Consider the following 18,753-nt stretch of genomic DNA (forward strand, 5'->3'; position numbering starts at 1 on the left):
CAGGAAAAGCCTCTATCAAGAAGCATTAATAATTAGCAGTGCTTTGAAATAATTTGCTAATTGAATCCCTGAAGTAATTTTCTTTCTTATTTTATAGAATTTAGAACAAACCAAAAACTATTGGATTATTAATAACGTATCATATTCAGCTATTACGAATAATCAGTAGATTGTACAAAAAAGGTCTTTGTAAGTGAGGTCCCAACAATATTGATACATTTAGTGAAGTTATGTTTTAAGAAAAAATACTTTTTTATACTGATATTTTACTAATGAGACCCCCATTTTCTCAAAAGACTGGGCTTTCATCTCTTGGGGATAAGTAGAAAGAAGGAATAGATGTTAGTCATGTTGCATAGTATGTTCCTGGAGATAATTGTGCTGTGTGACACTCTGTTACTATTCTGATGCAAGTGGTAGAAGAACCTGCAAAGAGCAGATGATGTTGTATGAGCTTCTGGAAATTTTAGCTTTGCTATTCTATTTATTCATTTAATCACTCTTGCCAAATCTCACATTGGGTAATTACATCTGTCTAGGGGACAGGGAAAAAGGCTGAAGGGCCTCCACTGTCTTCTGTAGCCTCGGTTTGCCTCGTTTGCCATAGTATAGAATGGTTATCTTGCAAACTGGGGTTTTCTGCAGCATCCTCAGCACGAGAGAGGTGGCACAGGCAGAGCAGAAGAAACGTGGAGATTTGTCCTTCAGAGTAAAACATGTTTTGTAAGTTTGAGTTTCAGTTCACACCTCATAGGGCAACTGGAAATAGTAGACTCCTAGCGCAACTGTTAAGCAAAACGAAGTCAGCATCTGAAATATTAAATATTTAAGTTTTTCAAGTGCCTTCTGTTTCTTGAGAAATGTACCAGTCCCTGGGAAATGTGCATTCAGGATAGAATTAAGTAATTACAGTAGACATGGTGAATTATGTTATTCTAGACATCAGGAAAGTATCCTGGTCAGATCCAGGTCAATGTGCCATGTTTCACTAACAGGGTTAGCACAGGAGAGTAGAGATTTCCATTTTGAAGACTTCTCATCACTTTTGAAAAGTGGGAAGTAATGGGAGTGTGAAGAGCAGAAATGGCACAGGGAAGTGATGGTACAGCATCTGCTTGCCTGTGCTTTGCATGTGTCTTTCCTCACTTTTCCCCAATCGCCAGCTCTCTCATCCAAGTGCAATTACAGGCTAAAATGGAAAGCCACACTGGAATGGCAGAATTCTCTCATTATTCTCAGTCTTCAGCATCAGCACGTGTTAAGAAAGAAAAAGTCCATTTGCAGTTTCTTTGAAGGTGATAGTGGCTTTTGAACTGAGTTGAGAAACTTTGCCACTGCCACAAGTGCTACAAGGTCTGTTCCCTGCTTGCTCTCAGGAAACCTTGAGAAAAGTCCCCAGCTTGGCCTGTGGGTTTTTTTTAAAACACTAACCCAACACACTGTTACTAAGTGTTTAATTATTAGGACTGTGAACTACAACGCCACCTAAGGCATTAATAGAAGGAACTAATTATAGCCCACTCAGCACGTGGTTTACCCTTCACTTATAAAATCTCTTGTCATTTATTTGTCCTTTAAATGACTTCTTGTAATACCTTAATCAGGACAAATGGATCCTTCAGAAGGGATAAAATGACCCCAAACTGGCACAGAAAGATTTGATTAAAACTTATACTCCTTCTGTGGCAGCCTAAAGATCCCAGGGGATCTGCCATTGCTCAGCAGAGTAGAGGAAATAGCAGACAGGGAAAATGCTTTCTGTCTGAGACAAAAAGATTTTATTGCTAACATGCTGACATCCACTCTCTGTAGGACCATCCTATGATCAGTCTTCTTGTTTCCTTTAAAACTCAGTGTCAGAAGTTTGGTTCCACTGTGATTAATTTCCCCTTTACTGAGTGTGTGTCATTTACTTTTAAGTAAGATTTTTATAAATGAGGCAAAACAAAGACAGAGATGAAGATTGTGCAGAGATAAACATTTGTGCTGCTGGGACTCCCACTGACTTGGGCACAGCAGGGGCCAGAAGTAATGGGGATTCACAGGCATCATGATTAGACCTCTCACTGTGAACAGGTAATTGAAACACTATAGCCCATCACCAGCATTTACAAAACAGCAAGCCATGAAGGTACTTAGTTTAGAGCAGACCCTGAACAAACCAGAGGCTTCATGCACTCCCTCTGCCATTACGTATGAGAAAAGCATAAGCTGAGGCCATCGATAATATATACTTGTGTTTGCACGGACAGCACTCCTCTGACACCAGCCCTGGCGTCGTCCCCTGAGCAACGGCTATTTCTGTGCGGTTCTGTGGGCGATGCACGAGCTGTCTGCCTGGCACGAGGTACAAGTAGAGGGGCCTTGGGAAGAACTATGGCAAATTGCCTCAACTAAAGGTCCAGTCTCTCAGCCCAGGTTTGCTGCGAGGCACTGGCGGAGCAGGGGTATGTGTCAGGCAGGGAGCTCGCATCAACCTTCATGTGAACATTTGAAAGCTCCCTCAGTGACTGGGAGCCTGATGGTTCGCTGTCACCCTCAGCAGAGACAGGGTAACAGCAGTTTTGAGGCCCAAAGCTTGATGGGGATATCATCGTAATATTCAGTGTGTTGTGTGGCACAAGTAAGCATGCTGCCTCCAGACACTTACCTCTTTGTCTCCTGAGGTAGACCTCAGCCTCACATGATTAAGAGCCGTTTACTGACTAGCTTCCTGCAATAGTGTCTTTAAAGTGTGATTGATGCAAATGTGTGATGTACATGAGAAATGCTCTGATTTATGCCTCATTTTCACTACTTATTAATCATTGTGTCCCATGGCAGCCTCTAAATAAACCTTTTTGGCTGTAGTAATGTCATAGTGAAGGTATACCTCATTAGCCTGGGCCTCCCTACTGCCAAACTCCACTAAGAAGTTACTTGTGTCTCAAGCAGATGTTTCTAGTTTTTAAGACAATGGGAGATTAATAAACTACTTTAGGTTTCCTCCACTCCCATTTGAGAAGAAATGTCAACTCAAACCTTATGCACAGATGGAGAAAGAAGTAATTGTCATATGGAGCTGAGACACAGACCTACAACGCTAGACTTTCTGGATCCTCTGTTGAGTTTTGCTGTTGTCCAGACACCCCCAGTTGATGCATGACAGATTACCTGTCTGTATTTTGGCAGCAGGAATCATAACAGTTTTCAGCAGTTTGCATGGTTATTTAGGTGTTTGTAGCATGCTTTGTCATTCCTACATAAAAGTACTCATTCCTATTAAAAGGCACATAGTGATATTTAAAATATTAGAACAATAATTCAAATGAACTGAACACCTCATTATGCACTTACATGGTATATACAGCTACCATAGTTAGATAAAAAGATCAACAATGTGATCATTAATGGGAGTTCAAGTGTCACATCACCAAATTTGTGATTGCAAATCCGTAGTGAGAAAAAGGAGGAATATTTTTTGTCCAGGTAATTGCATAAATGACAGGCCTTGACAGGAATTATGACTATAATGATACTTCAATGATTACAGTGCCAAAAGGGCATTCTGAAAATCTAGATCCATTCTGCAAGTCTCTCTTTGACTATGGGAGCTGACTTGCGATTTCTGTGCATCAGTCCCTTATCTGTAAAATGAAAGTTTTAATTATTTGTTACTTCCATCACTGTTTGCTCCAAGACTGTATTTTGTACTGTTTTGATATGACCGTAGCAGAGTGCATATTCCTCAGGTCTGGTCAAAAAGAATGGTGTAAAAAGCTGCTGCAAAGGTCAACATTATTGGTGAAAGGCAAGATATACATGGAGCACAATGGGCAAGTGCCGTTCCTTAGTTTGCTGCAAGCTCTGTGTGACTGTGGTCAACCAAGGAGCTCTTTCAGCCTTAATTTCTGCTCTTTAAAGTGTAAACACTACATCGTTACCTCACAATGATGCTGGGAAGCTGTATTAGCTTAGTGTGTATAAGTCTCCTAAATCCTTGAAGACACTGAAATAATGAATGTTACTACCTGTATGGGCACATCGTATGTGATTGTAAGAACCTCCAGGGAACGTTCTCATTTGCTATGCAATAGCTTTTCATTAAAACAGTTCTTTTTTTTCCACGCAAGAGAGAGAGAGAGAGCTTTTTCTGGCAGTAGCAACGGTGGATCTGATCACATCTCATGTTTTGGTATTTGTAAGCATGGTATCCTGTAGACCCAACACAAATTTACACAAACAATAAACACACAGAATACTTTCATTGTTATTTTTAATCTTGTATAATTTTCAGAGGAAGTAGGAAAACACAGCACAGTTCTAATCTTACCAATATGGTTATAATTTGCAATGAAAAAGTCATCTTGGTCATTAGCAGTGCTGCTAAATCACTGCCATGATTTGAAGTCTTCTATGTGGAATTATAAGTTAAGGACAGTTTATCAGAGTAGTGATTTATTGTGTAAATACATCCTGCTGCTGGCATTTAGGAAAACTTAGCTGCCTGCCACGCAGCCAAATTCTTTTATCACACTTGACTGAAGTTTCCAGCCTTGAATTATTAGTTAATAACATCTGAGCAAAAGCATAATTTATTGTTTATGTAAACTTTCAAACAGAAGAACAGTGCCTTAGATACCAGACTTAGTGCTTGCCTTAGGCAAAGCATTTTTCTTTTAGCACAGAATTGTAATAGAACAGAAGCAAGAATGGTGACTAATTCCATCTCTTACTGCCTGTATAACTTACCTAATGGCAGAATACTATCTTCTGAGCTATTCTTTCCTCATTCATGTATTATAACACCTATAGCCACCATGCTATAACTGAGCATAGGTCAATTGCACACATTCAGACATGCACAAATCACAAAATTTAGAAGTAACACATCTGTGGTTTCCATACAGAGAAACGTGATACCATCCTTTCTTTATCATGTCATCTGTTTTATCAATGGTGCTTGAGGAAACCCATGAATTTCTTCATCACAGTCACTTGTAGCTAATTTAGAGAAGGTAGTTATTTGAATGAAAGGAATAACCATACCTTGTCCTCCGTCAACAATTTCTTAGCATTTAGAGTATTTACGATATTGTAATAATACTAAGGGCCACCAGATGCCAGCATAAGCATGCAAACACTAAATAAGCACCTGTTTTATGCTAAAAGGCAAGGACGGTGCAGACCTCTCAGGTCATTATGCGGTTACAGTCACACTAAGAGTAGAAGTGCACTTTCTCTTCGATGTTTCAGTGTCATATAGAAATAAAAGATTTGATCATCAAGTCAGATCCACATGGCACTGCACTAAAGTTAATCTTGGATTTAAAGAGACTTCTTACTGGAGAAAGGACTGTATCGCTGGCCTAGCTGGTAATTGCCTTCTCTGTTCAATACTGGCTTATTTCCATATGGAACTTTGACTGGAATTTCTAGCCTAGTAGTTCTGGTTTTTTCCTTTGCATACTAAATTGAGGATCCTTAATATCAGATCTTCTATTTGTGTAAGTCTGCACAGAATATGCCAAAATCACTCCATCATCTCTGCAGAGCCACGTGGACCTTCCAGATAGGTCACGTTCTTGGCCACAGGCATGCGAACAGTGTAGGCAGGAAGAATAAATGGCCAGGTACTCATGGTGCAAACATACCGCAACGCCTTCTGCCACAGGCAGTTCTTTTTTTCAGAATTTGTCAGTGCTTCTGCCAGAAGCCTTTGCAACACCATAAAGTAGTCACAGCCTTTTGAAATTAATTGAATGATGGAAATTGCTTCTGACAGATTTCTTCCAGAGCAGAAAACTTTGGTCCCAGAGTGTTCAAAAAATCAACAGGCAGCTCCTCACTGCCAATGGAGACAGAGCAGGTGGAGTTATTTCGTTCTAGTTCTCCTTCCTCAGCGTACCTGCAAGGTTCATAGATGGCCCCATAATCTTCCAGGGTGTTTTGGTAATACAGTTTCTAAAGAAGGGAAGAAATGATGCAAATCATCATGGAAGTTCCTACTGCCCTTTTGGAAAGTAAAGGAATTCATGGTATGCAAATTAGGCAGGTAAGCCAGGAGGTTACAGTGAAGAGTATGAGTCTTTCTCTGATAAGGAAAAGTTTTACTGAAACTCTCAGCTGCATAAGCACCAGCGCCTGAACTTCTCCTAGAGTACAAATGAGGCAGAAAAGAGCATTTGATCTGCCCCGGACCAGACAGCTATCAAGTAAGCATGACTGCCCAAGGAGGCATGGAGGACAGGCCTGTGAACATGCAGTGGCCAGACAGGACATGGCAAGACAAACTAGGATTTCCCTGATAGCACAGAAGTGAAAGAGCAGGCAACCGAACTTTAACACTGCACAGCAAGAGAAAGCATTTTAGCCCCACTTCCCCGTCTTGAAGAGTTTGTTACAGGTGACAGAACCCAGCCTTGCAGTAACTGCTGAATGACCAGCCAGAGGCAGCAAGATGTCTAGGAGACAAGGCATTTTCAACAAGGAAGAGTCTTGAATGTTTCCCCATCAAATATATCCCTTGCTTTCAATTGCAATGCTTCTTAGATGTGGGCTGAGAGAGTAACTGAAGCCATAGCAGCTTTCCAGTTTTGCAAGCCTTTTTTCCTATTCTTACAAGCCAACTTGACAAAGGAGGGATTCAACATTCATTGAATCATACCTGACCCAGTATTTTGTCCACTGTCTGTATGATGTAATCAAGGTGTCTTACTTGCAATGTCTCGTAACTAATGTGCAGGCCGCCCTGGAAGACAGACATAGTATCTCAGGTTTGACCGGCATAAAGTCACCTACTAACATTTCTTTCAGATACAAATAAATCCAATTATCTTTCTCTCTGTTACATCCATTTCTCTTGCGCTGTCTTCTCCAGTTACATTGCACCTTTTTCTGCTCAGGGACTGTTTCTTCTTATAAGTACATATTCCATGTGTATTCTTATAAGTACATACTCCATGTGTACATGGAGTCACCAACTGTAGGCATTCTTCATAATCTCCAGTAATTAAATATGTTTCTTCCTCTAAATTTATTGGATTCCTTTTCATTAATGGCACCAAACATGACCTCAGAACTTTATAATGTCTACTCAGACAGGTAATCCTAGCTCCTAACTATGGTCTTAAGGATTGTGGAATTGGGTTCTCACATACATAAAAGAGACTATTTTACATTTTCTTTGTGTGCTGTAAGACAAAGATTGTTCTTACGCATGGCAATCACCTACTGATGTAGACCAGAATTGCCTTCAGGCATTCTTTACAATAAAAATAGACATCTGTTAGAGAATACAGTACAAAAACCCACAGAACAAACTCAAAAGCCTTCAAACCCCGAGAAGTACATCTTATAGTCATAAAAATACTCATAAATCCTGTCCACACTTTTACAGTATATTAAGTAGAAGGTGTTGACCATCATGTTTTTGATAGATATCTGAAGAACAATGGTTCCATTTCACTTATGCCAAGGACTGAATAAAATCTTGTGCATATCAATTCAGGTACTGTGATAAGAATTTTGGAAGAAATTACACTTCCAAATATTTAGAACAATAACTAATGAAAAGAAGTGCCTGCCTCAAACTGAAAGCTGTTAGGAAAAAAAAGTTGTCAACAGTATTTTAAATACCAGTGGAATCTCCAACAAGTGACACTTATTTTCTAATTGAACTATATTGCATTATTCTTCCCACTATTATTAATACCAAACCTCATTCTTGGGATTACCAATGTCTGTGGTGTAAAAAAGGGCATTTACATAAGGAAACAGGCAGTTACCTCCACAATCACTTCTTTTCCAGCCTCCACAGGCACAGGTGGTAGAGCAGCATGATCTGAAATATCCAGCTTAGCCTGCGTACAGGGAGAGGGATGGTATTAATAAGAAACTGAACTAGGCTGTGAAGGATCACATTTTTGCAGACTATTCCCTTTTTCACTTTCATTTACTTCCTTGTTGAAAACACTAGTATGGGCAGTGTGACAAGAGATGATGTGCCTCCTCATCTGTTGGATTCATCAGTAGGATGAGGCACCTGGGAAGGTCCTGCTGATAGTGAAAAATGGTAGGAGTGATAATAGTCTGTCACCACAGTAGCATTATCCAGTCCACACAGAACACCACTCCCCAGATAGTGGCAAAAAAACCCCTTTATTTTGTTCAATACCAAAACCAGAGGAAACATAAAAGATGACCACTACCAGATTCAGCCACACAACACTGGTGGGGTAATGTGAATATATGCTTTTGCACTTACTTGAGATAAAGACATTCTGCTCTCTTCATTATAGTTGATTAAAGTCTGTTCACCTTCTTGAGGTAGAACAATAGCTTTGCTTTTAGATCCCAGCACGTAAAACTGGTAAAGTAGAATACTGAAAACTGTTGAAACAAGAAAGGGAATGGTGAAATGGGCATTGTGAATAGATCTGTATGACTCAATACAGTGGGTTGGTGAGGTACCCAGCCCAGTTCCAAATGAGCTAACTCGGAAAACTCCAGCAATGTAGCTGTGCAGATGCGATGCTTGGCCTGGAGTGCTTAGCCTGCTTTAGAGAGCCAAGCTGTTACCTCCACAGAGCACTGCATTGAGCAGGCAGACATACTAGATCACTCACAGGTAAGCAGCGGAATAGGGGTCAGATAATCTATTAATTTTTGCTTCAGATAAAGAATCTGAAAATAAATTCACCTCTTCAGCAGTAAACAACATGAGCTGTTACAGAGGAAGCAGCTCTATAACAAGCAATTACTGAGTAGTGTAACCCTATGGGAGAAATTCATTACTTCCAGTTAGCCAGTACATGATTAATGTCAAAAAAGTCAAGTATTCAATTTCATCCAAAGCAAACAAGAATATTTACTTTGTTGTACTAGAGTTCAGCTTAATGACACATCTACATTTGCCAGTTGTACTCTAGCCACAATATAATCGTGATTTTCACAAGTAACAAGCTGAAAAATTCCACCTGTTAACATGACATTTCTGTTTTTTGTTTCGATATTTTCTTTTTTCCTAGGTTACATACTTGTATTTATTGTTGTTCATACAATAGTATTCCATGCATCTGTGTTACGTTCCCTTTTTCACTTCTCTATAACACACAGTCCTCACCTTTTCACATCCCAACCATGACTGCAGATAATTTTCACTAATCTTTCTAGTGTCTTTTACCCTGTGTTGTCAGCCTTGGAGAACACCTTCCTCTGCATTACACATTGTATCATAGTGCCTAGTGATTTGAAAGTTTTCTTGGCTATCAAAAAAGATCTCGTCGGTTACTGGATGGAAATGGCAATGTCTTGTGTTGGAAAACTAAGGTCTTCCTAAAATTTGAAGAGAGAATGGGTCATGGACCCCAGGACACATGGATGGAAGCGCCATGAAGAGTGCAAGTATTAACTGCTTGCACCTTGACTACACTCTAACACATTAAGGCAAATGGCCTTTCCTGTTAAGGCTGGTAGATTTTAGCACATGTTCATGAGCTGCAAGTGCAATGAGATCCAATGGGCAGATGACAGATAACTTGCATGCATAAGTTAGGAGGTTACTTACCCAGTAGTAATAAGAAAGCCATCAGTATTATTGCAATGGCACCACCTCCAAGTCTCACTGCTGCTTGTGGAAGTGGTGAGTCTTTACATGTATGTCCATCTGGGCAAAAGCAGAGCCTAACATGCTGATTCTGCCTTGTAGAAAATCCTTGCCTGTCCTGAATAATGACGGGCACCAAGTAGCTACCTTCTGGGAGGCTTCTTAACATTAAAAGCTCAACTGACTCCCCTAAAAAGCAGAGAAGCAAATTATTTCAAGATCCATAGAAAGGAGTCTGATATTCTACAGTCCCTTCTGTTGATAATCAAAAGGAAATTCATTTGCACCCCGATTTCAAATACTTTTTCCAGCCTTAATACACCATAGTAAATAGGACAAGATGACATCCCACTTTATCACCTTGCTGAGCCTTCTGGGCAAAGAGATCTGTCCCAATCTTGCTGCATTCTGGCATAGCTGCACCGATAACCTCTAGAATTCATCAGGTAATTAATCAAATGCAACTGTCTTATCCCCCTTTCTGCAATTTGAGCACATTGCTTCTGGTCCTGTCCTCCTCAGCAGAGATGAAGAACAATGTAACTTTTTTTCAAATTGCAAACTTTATATTTTGAAAGCTGTTCTTCCATGTCCTTTCAGTCTCATTGAGACTAATCAGTAACAAACCATAAAGGTAAGAGACAGTGAAATAACTAGAGAGCACATAACTGACAATGAACTTCTCATGAAGGACATGAAAGGAAGAACTCACCAAAGTTCCCTCCTAATTTCCAGTTATGCTTCACATCTTCAGAGTCCTCAGCCAGCTCAAATGTAAATGGCCCAGAATGTGAATGGACCAGAGCAGACTTAGCTTTTATAATGAGAGGCATCCCTTCTTTTTTGACACACACATCTAAAGAAGGAGCCACTAATGTTGGCATACGATCATTAATGTCAGACAAGTAAAGCAGGATGGTGCCAGTACCAGTCTGTGGTGGAACACCTAGATAGGAGCAAAAGAAACAGAAAAACACTCACAACTGGATATCGACAAAAGCCAGTCCATCGGCAGGATCTCTGTCTGGTTTTTCCTACTAGTTACACATAACACAAGTTTTAAACATTAGGGTGTTCTGCATTACCATTCTCCACTTAGATCCTTAGTCTTGCTATCATTTTATATCTAACACGCACCTCATCTCAAACAGTCCAAATACTGCTTGAATATTTTCGGACCGGCTACTTACCATGATCAATAGCATGAACAATAATGGTATACAGGCTGTTGTTCACATAAGGGGATTCTTGACCAAATTCTTTTGCCACAGTAAGAACTCCAGAATTCTCATCCACACTCAGCCAACCATCTGGGTCATGGGCTAGTTCATATCTTAAAAAGAAAGGAAAAAGTTACAAGTTACAATCTTAAATGGATTTTGAAGAATAGAAAAATTCTACTGCATCTTTCTTTGTCCTTTTAAGCTCTGTAGGTATTTTTACTTGTTAGTGATGCTTACCTTTTGTTAACTCTGTAACAAGCTCTGTGTTTCAACACAGCCAACAAACAGTTCCCTATACAAGTCCCCATACCTTGTACAGGCCCATCAAAACTGTTCCTAGGGGCTAAGAAAGTATCTAATTTCCACATCAGATTACCATTCTTAAAGCCAAGCATACCTTAGTCCTTTCTATGGCATCAAAATTTTGTCATCAAAAGTAAAATATAAATAATGCAACCTGGTTTTAGGCAAAAATATTTTGAAGACAACAGAAATACTGAGCAACCAAGAACTGACTGCACCTTTAAATGTATCTTACAGAACCAGCTACCTGGATCTGCGGTATCATCAATAGCAAACCTGCACCTCTAATGTATATGTTCATATAAGTGTAAATATATGTGTCTGTATATTCATATATGTATGTATATCAAATTAAGCTTGAAAACCTCTTTATATTCCTAAGCTATTTCTTATTCTGAAGGTTAGAATCATCTCCACTTACTTTATCTTATTTGGCACATCTTCTGGATATGTGGCAGGATACCTTCTAAATACTCTCCCAGGCTTCATTGAATCTTCTTTTTGGACAGTAAGTATAGGAGGATGAAACCTAGGAGCCCATTGTGACTGTAAGACCTTGATGTTCACAGTTGTATTCATGGATTCTAGGCTTGAGATCTTCACAATGCCGTTTTTACACAAGAAGAAAGGTTCTTCATTTGCTACAGAAATAACAAGTCTCATCTCAGAGTCATCTTCATAGTTGAGAGGCTGAAAACCCCAGACAAAAGTCTGATTAGCAGTTATGACCTTTGGTTTGGCAGTCATCTCTATATACCTGGAACTCAGAGGTGAGCTGAGCTCACCAAACTCAGCTAAGATGCTATCAGTCTTGTAATCAGACTGGCCACGCTACACATTGCCATGCTGTAGCTCATCTATTACTGCTCCTTACCTCGATAACACTCAAAATGCCTTCATTTGTGTCCGGATCCGTCTCAATGGTGAACTGTTTCTTCTCATTGCCTTTTGTTACTCTGTATTTTGCTCTCCAAGCTGGAGTGTTGGGAGAGTCTTTATCTTCCACTTGGAGCCGTAATACAGCTGGATGTTCTTGACCTGCTGAAACCTGTAGCTGGTACTGGGAGGGGAAAGGAAAGAAGTAAGGACTATTTCTATTCTGCAAGAGGAAGAAGCTTGTTAGTCAGTTCTGAGCCAGAGTGCCACCACCAGAGCATGTGGAGCTACTTTCTGCACACACCGTCGTTGTCTGCGGTGGTTCATGTGTCCCCGCTCAGTGACAGAGAACCCCTATGGGAGTTGCAGAACTAACTTTCCTCCAACACATTCCCACTGACTTCATAAAGAACTTATTACTAAACCTGGTCTTCATCTAAAACCAGGAGACTACTTGTCTCTCCTAATATTGACTAGAGCAATAGGCCCATAAATGCCACTGGGGCTTTTCATCCAGGATTGTCTTCTGCCATGTAGAAGAGATTGGTGCATACAGGTTTAGGCCAGAACTAGTCTGCAGATGTTGCATAACTGACCTTGTTGAAAGCAAGTACATGTAAGATTTTAGGTAATTTCTTCACAATGGTTTAAATTTTTGATGGTGCAATGTAGTCACCAGCTTGTCTAACTAGCACTCCAAAGACAGGCTAAGAAATGCCAATTAAATCACCTAAGGCAGAAATATGTCTTAAAAGATGAGATGCTAATAACATGTAATTTGTTTGTGTTTATTTTCTTCATATAAGTTGGTCACTGGCTGAGATCTGAAAATTCAGACTCTTGCCTTTTCATACGTAAACAATACTGTACTTGCACCACAACTTTTAAAAATGCTGCAAAGAATAATACATGTACTCAGATAGAGGGAACAAATCACAGCTGTGAGAAGGCTCAGAATTTTACGAGACTGGAGTTAATGATGGTGAAGGACAGATTTTTTGTATAAACCTGTTTTGGCAGATTATCTAACCTTATTCCGTCAGGTCTTCCAAACACCATTCTGCAGGTAGGAGACCTACCATAGTAACATGCTGGTAAGTGTGTTTGCTTTCGTAGGTAACTTTGTACCCACTTTGTAACCCACTATCTATTCTTACTGTTCACAATTTCAGATATTTACACATACCAGTGCTTGACAAGACTCTGCACTCTGGATGTCTGTGCTGGTTTTATCTGGCATCGAGTTAATTTTCTTCCTAGTAGCCAGTATGGGGCTGTGTTTTGGATTTGTGCTGGAAACAGCGTTGATAACACGGGGATGTTTTCGTTACTGCTGAGCAGTGCTGACACACAGTCAAGGCCTTTTCTGCCTCTCACCCCACCCCACCAGCGAGCAGGCTGGGGGGCACAAGGAGCTGGGAGGGGACACAGCCAGGACAGCTGACCCCAACTGACACAAGGGACATCCCACACCATATGGCGTCGTGCTCGGCATAGAAAGCTGGGGGAAGAAGGGGGAAGGGGAGGACAATCGGAGTCACGGAACTTGTCTTGCCAAGTAATCGTTGTGTGTGACGGAGCCCTGCTTTCCTGGGGATGGCTGAACACCTGCCTGCCCATGGGAAGCAGTGAATGAATGCCTTGTTTTGCTTTGCTTGCGTGCGCGGCTTTTGCTTTCCCTATTAAACTGTTTTTATCTCAACCCACGAGTTTTCTCACTTTTACCCTTCCGATTCTCTCCCCCATCCCACCGGGGGGGGGAGAGTGAGCGAGCGGCTGTGTGGGGCTTAGCTGCCGGCTGGGGTTAAACCACAACAATGTGTCAACATGCAAATTACAAAAACAGTCTTTCTGGGACCCGAGCTATTAATGGGACCAGAGCCTGAAAATGGATAGCTCCTATCTGATTTCAAGTGTAGCTGTCTACCCGTTCACAGCTTTTAACTCCTCAGAGCCCTCATCCTGCCAGCAAGCTCCCGTTCATACAGCAAATGCTCTACAAGCACCCTCACAGAATATGACAGCAGAAGCATTGCTACCACACCTAACTGCCCCATTAAGATGTACTGAGTTTGTAGGCAGGCAGGATTAGGGGCATTGAGGTCTTCATGGATCAAAACTAGGATCTTTCAAGAGTAGATTGTAATCAGCACCTTAGCTTCTCAGGTGTTAGAATAATCTAGTCTATCAGCATCCTTACACTAATAGCGGGACAAAAATCTCCTAGTGCTGTAAACAGAAAACTAACAAAGTTTATCACTGTCAATAGTCAAGCATTCTCTTACTGTCCACATTTTTAAGAGATTTCTTCTAACACATAAAGCTCATTTGCACGTTTTGGCCTGATTCTGCAAGTGTCTGAGGGTTTCCATTTCCACTGCTGAGCGTATTTAGCAGTTTGAAGGACTGAACTGTATTTAGAAAGGCTCAGTAAAGTAATAATGTTTTTCCTTACATTATCACTAGTAAATACAGGCAAGTGGTTGTTTGCATCTTCAACAGCTACATTCACTGTGGCAGTAGATGACAGCTGGGGAGTTCCATGGTCACTGGCTTTAATCAGAAGTTTGAAAGAGCTGGCAATCTGAAAAACAGAAGGAAGTTCCAAACTTAGTTCAGAAGCAGTTCCCGCATTTTGCCAGTCACAGCTACAAAGCTGGATGTGGGACTCTCCTTCCCCTTATGCCTGGTTAACGTGTAGTGAACATGTATCACGCATTAAATGATAAGAAGCTGCCATATGTACATCACCTTATAATCCAGGCATCCTGACAGAAGTATTGATCCTGTGGTAGGATCAATATTAAATGTGAATCCATCTGGAAGGGGCATTTGCATAATTAGAGAATAGGACACCTGAGAATTGGCAGTGCCGTCTTCATCTTTGTCCGAGGCAGTAACTTGGAAAACTGGCTCATCTAGGATGAAGAATTGAGACATTAACAGAAGTGTTTAGTCTCGACATGCAGTTTCTCATGCCTGTCTGCAGGCTCTTGAACACACAAGTCCTAAGAAAACCTATAACTTCTCCCGTGGCTATGGTTATCCCTGCAAAGACTCTGGCCGCCACCTCATTTGGGTGGCAAATCTGCCTAAAGTACTGTTAGACAATAGAGGGAGTTACCACACTCCTGAATTTACTTTATCAAAAACATTCCCTAGTCATTTATGCCAGCTGTCAGCCAGCTCCTGAGGACCTGGCACCATGCCCACATGCCTACACACCCAGATTACGTCTTTGCATTTCTAAAACAGTGTGTCTGACCATCTTCTGTGAAGCAGTGTGCATGTGCAGGTTGCAGATCCACAGTTCAGATTAGTCTGCTAAAGTCTTGGCTTGTAGTTAAGAAGAAATATCTTAGGAGTTTTTCCAGAATGGCTCCAACGTTATGCTAATGTACATTGAGGTGAATCAGACAAGAAGTCAAGAGGTAGGAAATAGTCCTTCACAGGAAATAGTCCCTAAACCCATGAGTGTTTAAGTAAAACCTAGGGAGAAGAACAGATTTAGTGAGAAAGGAAAAAGAAGGACAAAAGAATGAAAAAGAGAGCAGTCGTACACAAACCAGTAGTATTCCTTGTTTGGATGGCACTGACCTTTACTGTGGTTCTCTCTTACTGTAACGCTATATTCCTCCTTGAGAAACTTGGGTGCGTTGTCATTAATATCTTTAACTTTTATCTTGAAAAATAAAGGGTGGTCCAATGGTTCACCAGTTTTTTTGTACACAACATCGAAACGTATCTAAATGAGTAGCGACACAGATATCAGAATGGAATGAATGGTATCACTTTAGATATCAGAATGGAACAAAAAACTTTCAATTTTGAAGCTGCTTCCATCATATTTGGCTAGCATTTGGCTTTGAGTTGCATCACTAAGACATTATTTCACCTTTCAAAGGCAGTAGATTCATAATGGTCATCCTGTGCATCAAACAATACTTTAAAAAAAATCAGTACCTGGAGCTGGATCTGGGTTATTTGGAATGACTGCCTAATATAAAATACATAAATATCCTTGGGGCCAGACAAAAGAATGCTTTCACATGTGCTTCCCAATTCTGAAGTACTTATTTAAGTAGTACACTCAGTTTTCTCTGGCTGCATTTCTATGATGTTTTGGCTCCATATCCATGAATGTGCAGGGGATTCAATTCTGAATGCTGAATTCTCCTTTGCTACACTTACTTCTGCTTTAAAACCAAGCCCAGAGTGTCTGGCCTGGAACAGCCATGTGTCCAGTGAGGGGGAATAGAAAGCTCTCCAAAATTTATCTTTTCATTATGGAAGGCAAGACCTTGCACAGAAAGCCATGTGGAATGGTAACTATCAATTGGGTACCGTTAATCCACAGAGACACAAATAGAAATCATCACAGAATAAACATAAGGAGACCACAACTGAAGATTTTTTGCAAGAGGAAAACAAACCCACACTCGCATATTTCATTCATACACTTGTTATCACGTTTCTTTCATTACACTTATTGCTTATGAACACTTTTCTGCTTTTAAGGAGAAACATATGCTTACTCGTATGTAAAGTTACAGTAATACAGCTTTGCAGCTCCTCCAGTGTTATCTGGTTTTTGGTAATGAATAACTATTTGCTTCCATTCTCTTGATTAGGAGTTTTGGGGTTTACAGCTCAGTGTTCTGGCCACTATACCTGTAACATACTTTGAATTTCAGGACAACCTTTTCATTTTTTAGATTATGATCAAGGGTCATACCAAAAAAGAAGATAGAAGTGTACAGATATTTGTGGAAGTCCAAACATGCCACAAAGACTTATAATCGATAGTGATGTGGAAGTTACCTATTGGTCTCTGCTGAGACAATCATCTTAGCATTTATTTAGAGGTTCAAAATAAGAAAAGGAGGTCATAAAAATACACACTTAAAATTCTTATAGGTGCGTCTCATTCTTGTGCAACATTTAGCCATGAGAAAGCAATTAATATTTGCAAACAGTTTTAAGTATTTTTTTAAAGTGTGTTACCTGAAAAGTTGGGGTCTTTTCTCTGTCAATGGTACGATGTACATACACGTGTCCGTTTGCATCATCTTCTATAGAAAACAATCCAATCTCTGGAGATTCATCTACCCCAGGTCCACTGATTAAATATTTTACTGATGTATTAAATGATTTGTTATTGAACAGCTTTTGAAAAGAGAAGTAGCACAATGCAGTGTGAGTAGGGAAGACGGAACAGAAATTAAAAAGACTTTAGACCAATTGTCTTCCTGCCCACCTCTTTGCAGGTGGGGTCTTGCTTGCAGGCTTGGTCTCAGCCAACCCAGCAGCTTTCTGCGTTGCAGCATCACTACTCTCTGCACAATGTGCAGGCACGCAGCTCTGTGCAATGACTCTCTTACCTCTCCCGCTCTATAGTCTTCTTTCCCCTGGGTATGTCTGCAGCTACCCATAGAAAGGAGCAGTATACCCCCCCACCACACAATTCTACCCAACTCTGTGTAAATAAGACAACTTTGAACAAGTAAGTTTTTTTAAAAGTTGCTGTTTGATGCACAGTTCTTGCCCTCTCCTACCTTTGGTATTTTATTGCACAATCTGTGGTGATGAATACCTGACTGAGGTTCAAGAAGAACGTTTACTAAGAGGTTGTTTGTACCTGTCCAGCATATTTTGGGAATGGTCCTTTGTCCTCCTCTTGAACGTCAATGGTGGTGATAACCCAGGTCCTTTTTGCAGGCTGTAAAAAGGAGTAGACTGTCTAACTGATAAGAATCTATCCACTATTGGATAAAGAAGTGTATTTAGTGTCATAGTTTACATATTAATGGTTGTGTATCTGTTATTATATAATATTGACCACAAACCTCAATACTCCTCTTTCGGATGGCTTGTCTTAAACGGGAATTTTCAATTTCATGAGAAAAACTGTTGGCAGCAGTAACCTTGTGAAAAAAAGAAAAAGGTGATTGTGAGAAGTGTGGTTAACTAGAAACCATTGATATGTTGTCTAGGAGGAATTTGGCTTCACAGAAACATATTGATCCAGCTTTGACAGCATTGTATTAAATTGTATCTAACCCTGGAAATATCATCCACAAATATCATCCATCTCATTCCAAATGAATTGGCATGAGAGCTTGGATACTAATTTCCCTGGTCAGGTGATGCCAGTCCCAGAAACATGCAAACACTGCGTCTAACAGTCCATGGTATTATCTCTACGGCTTTTCTCAAACCAAGTATCTCCAGTTTTTAAAATGCTCGCCTCTGTCTCTCTGTGTCTAGTGCTCCTTCCGAAGTTGCCTGGTATTGACAGGACATAAACCTACTACTGGAAAAAAGTTAAGTCTGGGGAGTATTTCAGGTTCTCAGAAACTCTGTCATGTGGCTCCAAGTGTTCCAAACGTAGCTGATTTACCAGAAGGTGAACACTGGACCAAAGTCTCTAATCCAGATGGGCAAGATAAATTGTTGAGAATGGTCACTGCACCCTAATTGGCAGGATCTGCCCTTTTATAAGCACAAGCTTCCTGTACCAGCTTCAAACACTGCTTTTTACTTGAAATCTTTCACCTCAAAGGAATGTGACAGTACTCAAATTACACTGTTGCCATTAGCTCACAGGTAACTTGTTGACCTTCCTCCTAGTTCTCACTGCTTTCACTGGAAAGCTTGGGGTTTTATGACTCATTCCGTCAAATGTTTCCAGTGGCATTTAAAAAATGAAACAGACCTCTTCCTGCCTAGACTTGGGCAGAGGTTGGGCCTTTACCCAGTGACCTT

The 18,753-nt window shown here is 40.5% G+C and overlaps 1 protein-coding gene across 1 annotated transcript; it reads right to left on the bottom strand.

The window, feature by feature from the left end:
• Positions 1-4,245: 4,245 nt before the first annotated feature.
• On the bottom strand, positions 4,246-18,661 carry CDH26 (cadherin 26). Its single transcript, XM_076352405.1, has 16 exons — positions 18,593-18,661; positions 17,835-17,912; positions 17,627-17,707; positions 16,993-17,154; positions 15,586-15,733; positions 14,740-14,906; positions 14,444-14,572; positions 11,987-12,172; positions 11,534-11,802; positions 10,777-10,919; positions 10,299-10,532; positions 9,548-9,775; positions 8,246-8,370; positions 7,767-7,841; positions 6,647-6,730; positions 4,246-5,943 (listed from the first exon to the last, which is right to left on the bottom strand). Exons 1-16 carry the CDS (start codon positions 18,659-18,661, stop codon positions 5,734-5,736), a joined length of 2,388 nt encoding a protein of 795 aa, XP_076208520.1. The 3' UTR covers positions 4,246-5,733.
• Between the last annotated feature and the right edge of the window lie 92 nt (positions 18,662-18,753).

The sequence above is a fragment of the Aptenodytes patagonicus genome, chromosome 14 (genome assembly GCF_965638725.1).
Source record: "Aptenodytes patagonicus chromosome 14, bAptPat1.pri.cur, whole genome shotgun sequence".
Classification (NCBI taxonomy): Eukaryota; Metazoa; Chordata; class Aves; order Sphenisciformes; family Spheniscidae; genus Aptenodytes; species Aptenodytes patagonicus.

Coding starts and splice junctions, on each gene's coding strand:
- CDH26 (XM_076352405.1), bottom strand. CDS start 18,661: ATGAGTCATAAAACCCCAAGCTTTCCAGTGAAAGCAGTGAGAACTAGG. Junction 15,734..16,992: donor AAAAGACCCCAACTTTTCAG/GTAACACACTTT, acceptor CTACTCATTTAG/ATACGTTTCGATGTTGTGTA. Junction 7,842..8,245: donor GCAGAATGTCTTTATCTCAA/GTAAGTGCAAAA, acceptor CCCTGTACGCAG/GCTAAGCTGGATATTTCAGA.